The sequence below is a fragment of the Embiotoca jacksoni genome, unplaced genomic scaffold (genome assembly GCF_022577435.1).
Source record: "Embiotoca jacksoni isolate LCO1_2020_lvr unplaced genomic scaffold, fEmbJac1.0.p SCAF_67, whole genome shotgun sequence".
Classification (NCBI taxonomy): Eukaryota; Metazoa; Chordata; class Actinopteri; family Embiotocidae; genus Embiotoca; species Embiotoca jacksoni.
Genome location: NW_027185422.1, coordinates 1367581 through 1381870, shown reverse-complemented (window position 1 = coordinate 1381870; position 14290 = coordinate 1367581). Strand labels below are relative to the sequence as shown.

At 42.0% G+C, this 14290-nt stretch overlaps 1 protein-coding gene across 1 annotated transcript; it reads right to left on the bottom strand.

Annotated features, from left to right (window-relative positions):
• Window positions 1-5336: 5336 nt before the first annotated feature.
• On the bottom strand, window positions 5337-7926 carry LOC138214068 (tripartite motif-containing protein 16-like). Its single transcript, XM_069175437.1, has one exon. The coding sequence runs from the start codon at window positions 7924-7926 to the stop codon at window positions 6259-6261; it is 1668 nt and encodes a 555-aa protein (XP_069031538.1). The 3' UTR covers window positions 5337-6258.
• Window positions 7927-14290: the final 6364 nt, after the last annotated feature.

Below are 14290 nucleotides of genomic sequence, written 5' to 3'. Positions count from 1 at the left end.
CTATGATGTAATAAAGTTCACATCTTTGTCTCCGTCGGTCTCAAGTTCCAGTTTATTCTGTCTCCTGTGTTTTCTCACCTGGTCACATATACAATAACCCACACACCCATGTGCTTCCAATTACTGCTACCAGGTCTCCAAAAAATAAGATCGCAAAACATCGAATCTAATATTTGTTTTTCTCTCTTTTGTATTTCATGAGATTAGAAGGAACGTTTTTTCGTGTAATTTTTACATTTTCTAATACATTTTTACACTTTGTTGATTTTACTCCAATAAAACGACAGCAAGACCGCCAAACAACCTGATCAAAGATTGTGGTCCATCCCTTCACTCAAGGCCTTGTGAGATAGAGGGAAGATAAATCACTCTCTGGGAAACAGGAGAGTTTAGATCGTGTCCACAGACGCTGGTTTGGGGAAGCGTTCTGCAAAGTGTGATGTAAAGTCACTTCAACACCAACCTGTGACTAACGGTAAAAAGGACACTGGAAGGAAAGGATTAGCTTTACAACTACTGATAGTCCAAATGATAAAGAAGTTTTGGAAATGAAATCCCTTCCTCTAAATTATATCCCTCCAATCTTACCTACAAGCATTATGAAGAATTATGTTGCTCTTTATGACAAAAACTAAAATGCTGAAATGTTTTGACCAGCATTTTATATTATTTTTGTATATTTTGTGTTCTTGGCCGCAGCAAAGACGGAGCACACCAGGGATTTAACAAAAAGAAACGCATTTCATAATCAAACTTAACCAAAAGACGCATACGGGGCGAGGCAGACAGGAGCTGATGACTGAACAGGCTGCAATCCAGGAAGCAACAACAAAAAAACAAGTTAAACAAGTTACACAGAGACTGAAACTACCACCTGACGTGACTTCATTTGGCACAGAGTAGTTGAAGGACCAGATAATTTCAGCAGGAGAAGCTGATGAGTTCACTGAGTGCAGTTTTGTCACTTGTGATCAGGAGCAGGTGAGGCGGAGCTGCGACTCAGGAGAGGACGGCTCGGACACGTTCCACAAATAATCAGTCAGACAAAGAAACCGAGAATCGCTGCTGAAGCCCGACTGTATTTAGGAAAGATGTTGGTCGTTAGTCGTTCTTACGTAAAGTGATTTTCCTTTTTGGAGGCTTTATCATCTTCAAAAACTCATGAAAGTGGATAAACATTTGTCTCCCAGCGAAAAATGTCATATTCCCGTGGAGTCGCAAGTGGGTGTGGCCAAATGGCTCGAGAGCGCCCCCTAAAGAGATGCCCCGGCGGCCACATTTACCTAAATTCACCAAATCCGGTGGACACGTGTATCACACCCAGACACACAAAAAAGTTACATTGCACCTTTATGTCAACGAGACAGGAAGTCCACCATTTTGAATGTAGTCGCCATTTTGGGTGATTCTAACACGTTGTACTTTGTCCAACTCCTCTGAGGGATTTTGTCGCCCCGACTTGAATTTAGGTTCTCTGGATAGAAAACATGTTTGGGATTAAAAGTTATCAAAATAATTCGTTTTCGCCGATGTATGTGCCCGTGAGGGGCGGCCATTTTGATGGACGTGGCACACCAGCTCGTTCGCCGTGACACAGGAAGTTGATGTTTAAGGTCAAAGGATGTTTGAAACCTCATGAAACGTGGAGCAAACATCCGCCGTAGTGAGACGATACATCTGATATGGGTTTTGCAAGTAATGAATAAAACATTTTGTGATTTAAAAATAGATCGAAGGGAACGTGTTTAAAGGAATGCGCCTTATCTTATCTGATGAATCGGACGAGTTTCCACAGACTCCGTCTACGACTGAAAAACACAAACTACTGCTGAAAACCGGAGTATCCAAACATTTATAAATACTTATTTTTTTAAAAACAGTCACAGAGAGAAACAAATACTTGGAGATGAAAGTAAAAACATCAGAAGTGTTAGTCAGAATATTTAAAATAAAACTCACGGTGTTGCCGGGCGGCCGGAGATGCTGCAGCTGGTGGTGGTGATGATGATGATGATGATGATGAGGAGGAGGTGCTGCTGCGACACACACTGATCACACACTGACACAATGCTGTTAAAAGGTAAATGTGTGTGTGTGAAACGAGCCTTCCTCTTTCACCTCCTCTTTCACCTCCTTCTCTCAGCTTCCCTCAAAGACACCACCTGAACTTCATCTCTGTGATGCGTTCACGTTCATGAGGTAAAACAGGAGGCGGGCCTGTCGCGAAGGAACGTGGTCTGACAGGCCAGTCTGGTTTTCAGGGTGTGAAGCCCTGTTGTTTTTCAAGGAATTATTTTTCTCTTTCCTTATTATTCTTATGTAAAGTTATTTTCCTTTTTGGAGGCTTTATCATATTCAAAAACTCATGAAAGTGGATAAACATTTGTCTCCCAGTGAAAAATGTCGTATTCCAGTGGAGTCGCGAGTGGGCGTGGCCAAATTGCTCGAGAGCGCCCCCTAAAGAGATGCCCCGGCGGCCACATTTACCTAAATTCACCAAATCCGGTGGACAGGTGTATCACACCTGGACGCACAAAAAAGTTACATTGCACCATTATGTCAATGAGACAGGAAGTCCACCATTTTGAATGTAGTCGCCATTTTGGGCAATTCTGACACGTTGTACTTTGTCGAACTCCTCCGAGGGATTTTGTCGCCCCGACTTGAATTTAGGTTCTCTGGATAGAAAACATGTTTGGGATTAAAAGTTATCAAAATAATTCGTTTTCATCGATACGTGTGCCCAGAAGAGGCGGCCATTTTGAGCGTCTCGCCATGAAACTACGAGTTGCTTTAAATCTTATGTACATGGACCGACCTTCTCCAAACATCACAGGTATGATAACAGCCCCGCCCTGGAGACCCCTGTGTGGTAATATTCACTCATAGTCATAGCGCCCCCTGTTGGTCACTGGAAATGACACTTTTCATACTTTCACATTCTACATCGAGCTTGTTGATCCCATGAACATAAACTCAGGTCACAATAACCTAAACATGTAGTTGATGATATATCGAGGCATTCGTTCGACTTTGTCAATGGGCGCCGTGACGATGCGGCAAAGTTTGATGTCTCGCCGTGACACAGGAAGTTGATGTTTAAGGTCAAAGGATGTTTGAAACCTCATGAAACGTGTGACATACATCCACCTTAGTGAGACGATACATCTGATATGGGTTTTGCGAGTGGGCGTGGCCAAACGGCTCGCTCACCGTGACACAGGAAGTTGATGTTTAAGTAATGAATAAAACATTTTGTGATTTAAAAATAGATCGAATGGAACGTGTTTAAAGGAATGCGCCTTATCTTATCTGATGAATCGGACGAGTTACCACAGACTCCGACTACGACTGAAAAACACAAACTACTGCTGAAAACCGGAGTATCCAAACATTTATAAAAACAAAAATAAAAAAAACAGTCACAGAGAGAAACAAATACTTGGAGATGAAAGTAAAAACATCAGAAGTGTTAGTCAGAATATTTAAAATAAAACTCACGGTGTTGCCGGGCGGCTGGAGATGCTGCAGCTGGTGGTGATGATGATGATGATGATGATGAGGAGGAGGAGGAGGAGGAGGTGCTGCTGCGACACACACTGATCACACACTGACACAATGCTGTTAAAAGGGAAATGTGTGTGTGTGAAACGAGCCTTCCTCTTTCACCTCCTCTTTCACCTCCTCCTTCTCTCAGCTTCCCTCAAAGACACCACCTGAACTTCATCTCTGTGATGCGTTCACGTTCATGAGGTAAAACAGGAGGCGGGCCTGTCGGGAAGGAACGTGGTCTGACAGGCCAGTCTGGTTTTCAGGGTGTGAAGCCCTGTTGTTTTTCAAGGAATTATTTTTCTCTTTCCTTATTATTCTTACGTAAAGTGATTTTCCTTTTTGGAGGCTTTATCATATTCAAAAACTCATGAAAGTGGATAAACATTTGTCTCCCGGCGAAAAATGTCGTATTCTCCTGGAGTCGCGAGTGGGCGTGGCCAAACGGCTCGAGAGCGCCCCCTAAAGAGATGCCCCGGCGGCCACATTTACCTAAATTCACCAAATCCGGTGGACACGTGTATCACACCGAGACGCACAAAAAAGTTACATTGCATCTTTATGTCAACGAGACAGGAAGTCCACCATTTTGAATAAAGTCGCCATTTTGGGCGATTCTAACACGTTGTACTTTGTCCAACTCCTCTGAGGGATTTTGTCGCCCCGACTTGAATTTAGGTTCTCAGGATAGAAAATATGTTTGGGATTAAAAGTTATCAAAATAATTCGTTTTCGTCAATGTGTGAGCCCGTGAGAGGCGGCCATTTTGATGGACCTGGCACACTGGCTCCTTCGCAGTGACAAAAGAAGTTAATGTTTAAGGTCAAAGGATGTTTGAAACCTCACGAAACGTGGAGCAAACATCCAGCGTGGTGAGACAATACACGTGATATGTGTTTCGCGAGCGGGCGTGGCCAAACGGTTCGCCAGCGCCCCCTGCTGGAGACAGGAAACGAGACAAAAATAGCAACTTTTAGCGGGTATACAGGTCTCTTGCACACCGGACTGTGAGGGCCTGTACATCACTGTTTGCAGTTTTAATTAAATTTCTGTTTCTAAACAAATAACTGGGTCCATAGTTCCTCTACCTTTCTGAAATCCACTTTGATGAGTTGGTATCATTCTCCCTGGTTTCAAAATAAAATGTGAATCTGTCTGTAATCATTATTTCCATAATCTTATAATCTTAACTAACTTACCGTCCTCTACTAATTCCTCTCCTGCTTCTAATCATCCCCCAAATCTGATCCAATAACTCTTCCAGATTTCCCTCTTTGCTTTCAGAATGATTTTTTTATGAACCCTCGTTTCTGCTTGTTCGTATTGTATTAAATTCTGGAAGTGATGTGATTTTTCTTCATAACCTAAGAGAGCTTTGTTTCTTTCTGTCGCTGCTCTCCAACACTCATCTGTCCACCAGGGGGCAGCCTTTCTCTTCATCCTTCCTTCACCTTTAGCACTAGTTGGATTTGCAGCTTCCAGCACTGTAAATATTAATTTTCTGTTAATCTGTTCAATATCTTCATTTCAATCTATTTGATCAGTTTCTCTCTCTCATATATATATATTAAAAACCCACTTACCCACTATATCTCCTGCTTCCTCCTTTGTAATGATACTTTACACCATATTGGAAAATGGCCACCACCCACCGATATTTCATCTTCTACATCCCACTCACACATCCATGCTAGATTCCTCCACACAATAGTCAAATGTAGTGCAGACGTGTTCCCCGTGTAAACATCTAATCTAGTTTCAAATTCAACTCAGACAAATGGTGGGTGAAGTATTCAGAACATTTATTGAAGTAAAAGTACAAATACAGCAAAGAAAACAAAGATACTCCATTACAAGTCAAAGTCCTTAATTAAACAGCTTACTCAGGTAAAAGTACAGAAGCGTTAGCAGCAACATTATTGAAAGTATTAAAGTAAAAGTGCTGCTTTGTTCCCTCTGAATAATCTATATTACTATATATGAAGCAGTGAAAGAATTCAGCTCCTTTATTTCAGAAAAAGTTCTGATACCAGACTGAAAATACTAGAAGTCCTGCATTCAAAACCTTGTTGAAGTAAAAGTATTGTCAGCAAAAATACACTGAAAACACAAAAAGTAAAAGTACACACGAAGCAGAAAATGTTCCCTGTTGGTGTTTTACTATTATATATGTGATGTTTGTAGATTCATATTGCTGCTGGATTAAAGTGAATTTTACCGTCATAGTCACTGAAGGTTTTGCTCATTTCAACTACTTTATATATTGTTGATTTGTAAAGCGTCATGTTGAACCAGATCATCACATATTTGGAGCGTTGCTGTCCTGTGAGAACCACGTATCTAAGAAATAAACACCTTTTCAGCTTTGTCAGGTTTTTAAAATAGTTAATTTAGCAGGAGAATCATCTCAGTCCATAAAAGAACATTTAAATCTCTTTAGTTTATCAGAAAATGATTCAAAATTCAACTTCACCAAATTTAGAGATACGTGGTTTTCACTACAGGAACAGTGTGAAAAGAGCTTAAAAACAATAATAAAACATATTAACATGAAGATAACAACTATCAAGAAGACGTCCAGGTGACGCCCATAATGCTTGATTGAAAGCAGATCTTTGTTCAGAGCAGAAACGCCTCAATGATGGAGAGAAAATGAAATGGAAAATGAAAATGCAGGTTTAAACCCACTGAAACCTGAAAGACTTCAGTTTATTTCAGTTTACAAAACTCAGCAGAGTCTCCAACTAAGCCAAACAAAAACCCAACGTGGAGCGGCTGAGTGAACGTGGTCTGGACTCTGTGGAGGAGAGTCATGGTCTCAGAGACGCTGTAGAAGGACAGAGTACCTGCACTGTGATCCAGGTACACCCCCACTCTGGAGGATGGAGGACCTGAGACGGGAGTTTCAATGTTGTTGTCCCGAAAACTGTTATTGGAACAATCTAATGACCAAGAATTGTCATTACGTCCAAATCCACTTTCCTTCCAGCTCTTTCTGTTGATATTCTTGTATGCGACTGCTACTTCAACTCCTCCTCTTCCTCTCATCTCCACCTCAAAGTAACAACGTCGAGTCAGACTCTCTCTACTCAGGACCTGACACCATCCACTGAATCTGTCTGGATGATCAGAATAAGACTGATTCTGATCCATTACTGTTGCTTTTCTGTTCCCATCAGATAATAACATCCGTCTGTGTGCTGTGTTTGGATCCAGTGTGATTTCTTGTGAATATCTTAAGAATCCAGCTCTGGTCTTTGGTTCTGGTTGTGACAGTAAAACGTCCACTTCATTCACTGACACTGAGATCTTCTTCCATTCTTCATCCAGAACTTGCTGTAGTTTATCTCTGACCTCTGACACAGCTGCTGTCACATCCTGAAAGTAGGTGAGAGGACGGATATGGATGCTGGATGAGTCTGTAGGCTCACTGAGTGCTGACACTGAGGGGTAGTTGTGCAGGAACTCGTTGTGATCCTCTGTGTGTGAGAGCTGCTCCAGCTCGACGTCTTTCCTCTTCAGCTCAGCGATCTCCTGCTCCAGCTTCTCCTGAAGCTCTTTGACTCGACTCACTTGGGTTTCCTGCTGGGATCTGACCTCCTGCTTCACATCGCGGCTTCTTTCCTGGAGGAGACTCATCAGCTGGGTGAAGAGCTTCTCACTGCCCTCCAGTGTTTTCTCAGCAGACTGATTGATGTCCTCCACCTCCTGCTGAAGCAGCTTCACATCTTTCTGTCTGTCCTGGATTTTCTGCTGGACGTTTCCTCGACTCCCCTGGAGCTCTCTCTGCCTCTCGGTCCTTTCTGCTGCAGCTGAGACGGTGTCGTGGTCTTTATGTTCCTCCACAGAGCAGAGATAACAGATAATCTGACGATCGGTGCGGCAGAACATCTTCATCACCTCGTCGTGAAGAGAGCAGATGTTCTCCTGGAGCTTCTTGGAGGGGTTCACCAGCTTGTGTTTCTTGAATGGAGCGACATCATAATGAGGCTGAAGGTGTTTCTCACAATAAGAAGCCAGACAGAATAAACAGGACTTGACAGCTTTCAGTTTTCTCCCAGTGCAGACATCACAGGCCACATCTTCAGGTCCAGCATAGCAGTGATCAGCAGGAGCAGCTTGGAGTCCAGTCTTCTTCAGCTCCTCCACTAAAGCTGCCAACATGGTGTTTTTGTCCAGGACAGGCCTCGGTGTGAACGTCTTCCTGCACTGAGGACAGCTGTAGACTCCAGTCCGGTCCTGTCCGTCCCAGTGGACTTTAATACACTCCATGCAGTAGTTGTGTCCACATGGAAGAGTCACCGGATCCTTCAGTAGATCCAGACAGATGGAACAAGAGAAGGTTTCTCGGTCCAGTTGAACTCCTTTCTGCTCCATTTCACCTCTCAGCAGCAGTGACTGTGTGAGTTTCACTTCCTCAAAGATAAAAATAGTTTCAGCTCTGATTTAAATATCATGTGACTCTGCAGGCAATGAGGACTTCAGCTGTTAGACTCCACCCATGTTGGCTCCGCCCATCTTCCAGCTGCAGATCTGAAGGAGGGAACAAGGAAACGTGACAGATAAATAAATAAATGAAAATATAAATCAACCTAAAATATAAAATATAGGTTTTACCAATTCAGTGAACTAAATTCTTTTCCTCAATCCTGTTTCTTTCAAGTATTGTAATAACACTTCCTTCCCCTTCAGGTTTATTTCATCTCTTTAGCTCCTCAACTTCCAGCTTCTTCTTTAAACTCGTCTCGCTCTCGTGTGAATTTCTGTCAATAACAAATGATATGATCTACAGATTCTGGTATTTTGCAGCACTCACATAATCCCGTCGGGTGTTTTTTTCATTAACTGCATTGTTTTGTTCATCCTTGTGTGTCCGACCCTCAGTCTGGTTCATGTGTTTTCCTCCGGACGTCCTCCCTTTGCCAACTTCTCTCTGAATAGCATGAAGGCGTCTTCCCGTGTCTCCAAACTGTGCTGCCGCTCCTTCACGATGTTTCTTCTCTATTAATTTAGCTTCTGCTTCACTGAATAAAATCTCTGTACTGTGCTGACACTCCAGAGCTTGTTTTGATAATTCCCTGACAGAGCAGTTTGGACCCACGTTCTTTATTTCTTTGGCTGTTAATTTATGGTTGATTTGATTTTTGTATTAAACATAGTTATTTCAACCCCTTCATTATTCCCTGTGTTTAGTTGGATTATCCAGTCGACTGGAGATACGTTTTATTTTCTATAATGTAATAAAGTTCACATTTTTGTCTCCGTCGGTCTCAAGTTCCAGTTTATTCTGTCTCCTGTGTTTTCTCACCTGGTCACATATACAATAACCCACACACCCATGTGCTTCCAATTACTGCTACCAGGTCTCCAAAAAATAAGATCGCAAAACATCGAATCAAAGATTTGTTTTTCTCTCTTTTGTATTTCATGAGATGAGAAGGAACATTTTTTTTTACATTTTCTAATACATTTTTACACTTTGTTGTTTTACTCCAATAAAACGACAGCAAGACCGCCAAACAATCTAATCAAAGATTGAGGTCCAGCCCTTCACTCAAGGCCTTGTGAGATAGAGGGAAGATAAATCACTCGCTGGGAAACAGGAGAGTTTAGATCGTGTCCACAGACGCTGGTTTGGGGAAGCGTTCTGCAAAGTGTGATGTAAAGTCACTTCAACACCAACCTGTGACTAACGGTAAAAAGGACACTGGAAGGAAAGGATTAGCTTTACAACTACTGATAGTCCAAATGATAAAGAAGTTTTGGAAATGAAATCCCTTCCTCTAAATTATATCCCTCCAATCTTACCTACAAGCATTATGAAGAATTATGTTGCTCTTTATGATAAAAACTAAAATGCTGAAATGTTTTGACCAGCATTTTATATTATTTTTGTATATTTTGTGTTCCGGCCCGGTTCTTGGCCGCAGGAAAGACGGAGCACACCAGGGATTTAACAAAAAGAAACGCATTTCATAATCAAACTTAACCAAAAGACGCATACGGGGCGAGGCAGACAGGAGCTGATGACTGAACAGGCTGCAATCCAGGAAGCAACAACAAAAAAACAAGTTAAACAAGTTACACAGAGACTGAAACTACCACCTGGCGTGACTTCATTTGGCACAGAGTAGTTGAAGGACCAGATAATTTCAGCAGGAGAAGCTGATGAGTTCACTGAGTGCAGTTTTGTCACTTGTGATCAGGAGCAGGTGAGGCGGAGCTGCGACTCAGGAGAGGACGGCTCGGACACGTTCCACAAATAATCAGTCAGACAAAGAAACCGAGAATCGCTGCTGAAGCCCGACTGTATTTAGGAAAGATGTTGGTCGTTAGTCGTTCTTACGTAAAGTGATTTTCCTTTTTGGAGGCTTTATCATCTTCAAAAACTCATGAAAGTGGATAAACATTTGTCTCCCAGCGAAAAATGTCGTATTCCAGTGGAGTCGCAAGTGGGCGTGGCCAAACGGCTCGAGAGCTCCCCCTACAGAGATGCCCCGGCGGCCACATTTACCTAAATTCACCAAATCCGGTGGACATGTGTGTCACAGGGAGAAGCAGAAAAAAGTTACATTGCAACTTTATGTCAACTCGACAGGAAGTCCACCATTTTGAATTTAGTCGCCATTTTGGGTGATTCTAACACGTTGTACTTTGTTGAACTCCTCCGAGGGATTTTGTCGCCCCGACTTGAATTTAGGTTCTCTGGATAGAAAACATGTTTGGGATTAAAAGTTATCAAAATAATTCGTTTTCATCGATGTGTGTGCCCGTAGCGTGGCGGCCATTTTGAGCGTCTCGCCATGAAACTTGGAGTTGCTTTAAATCATATGTACATGGACCGACCTTCTCCAAACATCACAGGTATGATAACAGCCCCGCCCTGAAGACCCCAGTGGGGTAATATTCGCTCATAGTCATAGCGCCCCCTGTTGGCCACTGGAAATAACACTTTTCATACTTTCACATTCCACGTCCAGCTGGTTGATCACATGAACCGAAAGTCAGGTCACAATAACCTAAACTCAGGTCACAATAACCTAAACATGTCGTTGATGATATATTGAGACATTCGTTCGACTTTGTCAATGGGCGTCGCCGTGACGATGCGGCAAAGTTGGATGTCTCGCCGTGACACAGGAAGTTGATGTTTAAGGTCAAGGGATGCTTGAAACCTCATGAAACGTGTGACATACATCCGGCATGGTGAGATGATACATGTGATGTGTTTTGCAAGTGGGCGTGGCCAAACGGCTCGCTCACCGTGACACAGGAAGTTGATGTTTAAGTAATGAATAAAACATTTTGTGATTTAAAAATAGATCGAATGGAACGTGTTTAAAGGAATGCGCCTCATCTTATCTCATCTTATCTGATGAATCGGACGACTTACCACAGACTCCGTCTACGACTGAAAAACACAAACTACTGCTGAAAACCGGAGTATCCAAACATTTATAAAAACAAAAATAAAAAAAAACAGTCACAGAGAGAAACAAATACTTGGAGATGAAAGTAAAAACATCAGAAGTGTCAGTCAGAATATTTAAAATAAAACTCACGGTGTTGCCGGGCGGCTGGAGATGCTGCAGCTGGTGGTGATGATGATGATGATGATGATGAGGAGGAGGAGGAGGTGCTGCTGCGACACACACTGATCACACACTGACACAATGCTGTTAAAAGGGAAATGTGTGTGTGTGAAACGAGCCTTCCTCTTTCACCTCCTCTTTCACCTCCTTCTCTCAGCTTCCCTCAAAGACACCACCTGAACTTCATCTCTGTGATGCGTTCACGTTCATGAGGTAAAACAGGAGGCGGGCCTGTCGTGAAGGAACGTGGTCTGACAGGCCAGTCTGGTTTTCAGGGTGTGAAGCCCTGTTGTTTTTCAAGGAATTATTTTTCTCTTTCCTTATTATTCTTCTGTAAAGTGATTTTCCTTTTTGGAAGCTTTATCATATTCAAAAACTCATGAAAGTGGATAAACATTTGTCTCCCGGTGAAAAATGTCTTATTCCAGTGGAGTCGCGAGTGGGCGTGGCCAAATGGCTCGAGAGCGCCCCCTAAAGAGATGCCCCGGCGGCCACATCTACCTAAATTCACCAAATCCAGTGGACAAGTGTATCACACCCAGACACACAAAAAAGTTAAATTGCACCGTTACGTTAACTCGACAGGAAGTCCACCATTTTGAATTTAGTCGCCATTTTGGGCAATTCTGAGGTGTTGTACTTTGTCCAACTCCTCCGAGGGATTTTGTCGCCCCGACTTGAATTTAGGTTCACTGAATAGAAAACATGTTTGGGATTAAAAGTTATCAAAATAATTCGTTTTCGTCGATGTGTGAGCCCGTGAGAGGCGGCCATTTTGATGGACATGGCACACTGGCTCCTTCGCCGTGACAAAAGAAGTTAATTTTAAGGTCAAAGGATGTTTGAAACCTCACGAAACGTGGAGCAAACATCCAGCGTGGTGAGACGATACACGTGATATGTGTTTCGCGAGCGGGCGTGGCCAAACGGTTCGCCAGCGCCCCCTGATGGAGACAGGAAACGAGACAAAAATAGCAACTTTTAGCGGGTATACAGGTCTCTCGCGCGCTGTCATCGGGGGGATGGCGCGCAGGAGTGTGAGGGCCCGTACATCACTGTTTGCAGTTTTAATTAAATTTCTGTTTCCAAATAAATAACTTGGTCCATAGTTCCTCTACCTTTCTGAAATCAATTTGATGAGTTGGTATCATTCTCCCTGGTTTCAAAATAAAATGTGAATCTGTCTGTAATCATTATTTCCATAATCTTATAATCTTAACTAACCTGCCGTCCTCTACTAATTCCTCTCCTGCTTCTAATCATCCCCCAAATCTGATCCAATAACTCTTCCAGATTTCCCTCTTTGCTTTCAGAATGATTTTTTTATGAACCCTCGTTTCTGCTTGTTCGTATTGTATTAAATTCTGGAAGTGATGTGATTTTTCTTCATAACCTAAGATAGCTTTGTTTCTTTCTGTCGCTGCTCTCCAACACTCATCTGTCCACCAGGGGGCAGCCTTTCTCTTCATCCTTCCTTCACCTTTAACACTTGTTGGATTTGCAGCTTCCAGCACTGTAAATATTAATTTTCTATTAATCTGTTCAATATCTTCATTTCAATCTATTTGATCCATTTCTCGCTCATATATATATATATATATGAAAGACCCACTTACCCACTATATCTCCTGCTTCCTCCTTTGTAAAGATACTTTCCAACATATTGGAAAATGGCCACCACCCACCGATGTTTCATTTTCTACATCCCACTCACACATCCCTGCTAGATTCCTCCATACTATAGTTAAATGTAGTGCAGACGTGTTCCCCGTGTGAACATCTAATCTAGTTTCAAATTCAACTCAGACAAGTGGTGGATGAAGTATTCAGAACATTTATTGAAGTAAAAGTACAAATACAGCAAAGAAAACAAAGATACTCCATTACAAGTCAAAGTCCTTAATTAAACAGCTTACTCAGGGAAAAGTACAGAAGCGTTAGCAGCAACATTTAGTGAAAGTATTCAAGTAAAAGTGCTGCTTTGTTCCTTCTGAATAATCTATATTACTATATATGAAGCAGTGAAAGAATTCAGCTCCTTTATTTCAGAAAAAGTTCTGATACCAGACTGAAAATACTAGAAGTCCTGCATTCAAAACCTTGTTGAAGTAAAAGTATCGTCAGCAAAAATACACTGAAAACACAAAAAGTAAAAGTACACACGAAGCAGAAAATGTTCCCTGTTGGTGTTTTACTATTATATATGTGATGTTTGTAGATTCATATTGCTGCTGGATTAATGTGAATTTTACCGTCATAGTCACTGAAGGTTTTGCTCATTTCAACTACTTTATATATTGTTGATTTGTAAAGCGTCATGTTGAACCAGATCATCACATATTTGGATCGTTGCTGTCCTGTGAGAACCACGTATCTAAGAAATAAACACCTTTTCAGCTTTGTTAGGTTTTTAAAATAGTTAATTTAGCAGGAGAATCATCTCAGTCCATAAAAGAACATTTAAATCTCTTTAAATTATCAGAAAATAATCTAATTCAACTTCACCAAATTTAGAGATACGTGGTTTTCACTACAGGAACGGTGTGAAAAGAGCTTAAAAACAAGAATAAAACATAATAACATGAAGATAACAACTATCAAGAAGACATCCAGGTGACGCCCATAATGGTTGATTGACAGCAGATCTTTGTTCAGAGCAGAAACGCCTCAATGATGGAGAGAAAATGAAATGGAAAATGAAAATGCAGGTTTAAACCCACTGAAACCTGAAAGACTTCAGTTTATTTTAGTTTACAAAATTCAGCAGTGCTTCCAACGATGAATAACCCTAACCCAACGTGGAGCGGCTGAGTGAACGTGGTCTGGACTCTGTGGAGGAGAGTCATGGTCTCAGAGACGCTGTAGAAGGACAGAGTACCTGCACTGTGATCCAGGTACACCCCCACTCTGGAGGATGGAGGACCTGAGACGGGAGTTTTGATGTTGTTGTACCAAAGACTGTTATTGGAACAATCTAATGACCAAGATTTGTTATTACCTCCAAATCCACTTTCCTTCCCGCTCTTTCTGTTGATATTCTTGTATGCGACTGCTACTTCAACTCTTCCTCTTCCTCTCCTCTCCACCTCAAAGTAACAACGTCCAGTCAGACTCTCTCTACTCAGGACCTGACAACATCTACTGAATCT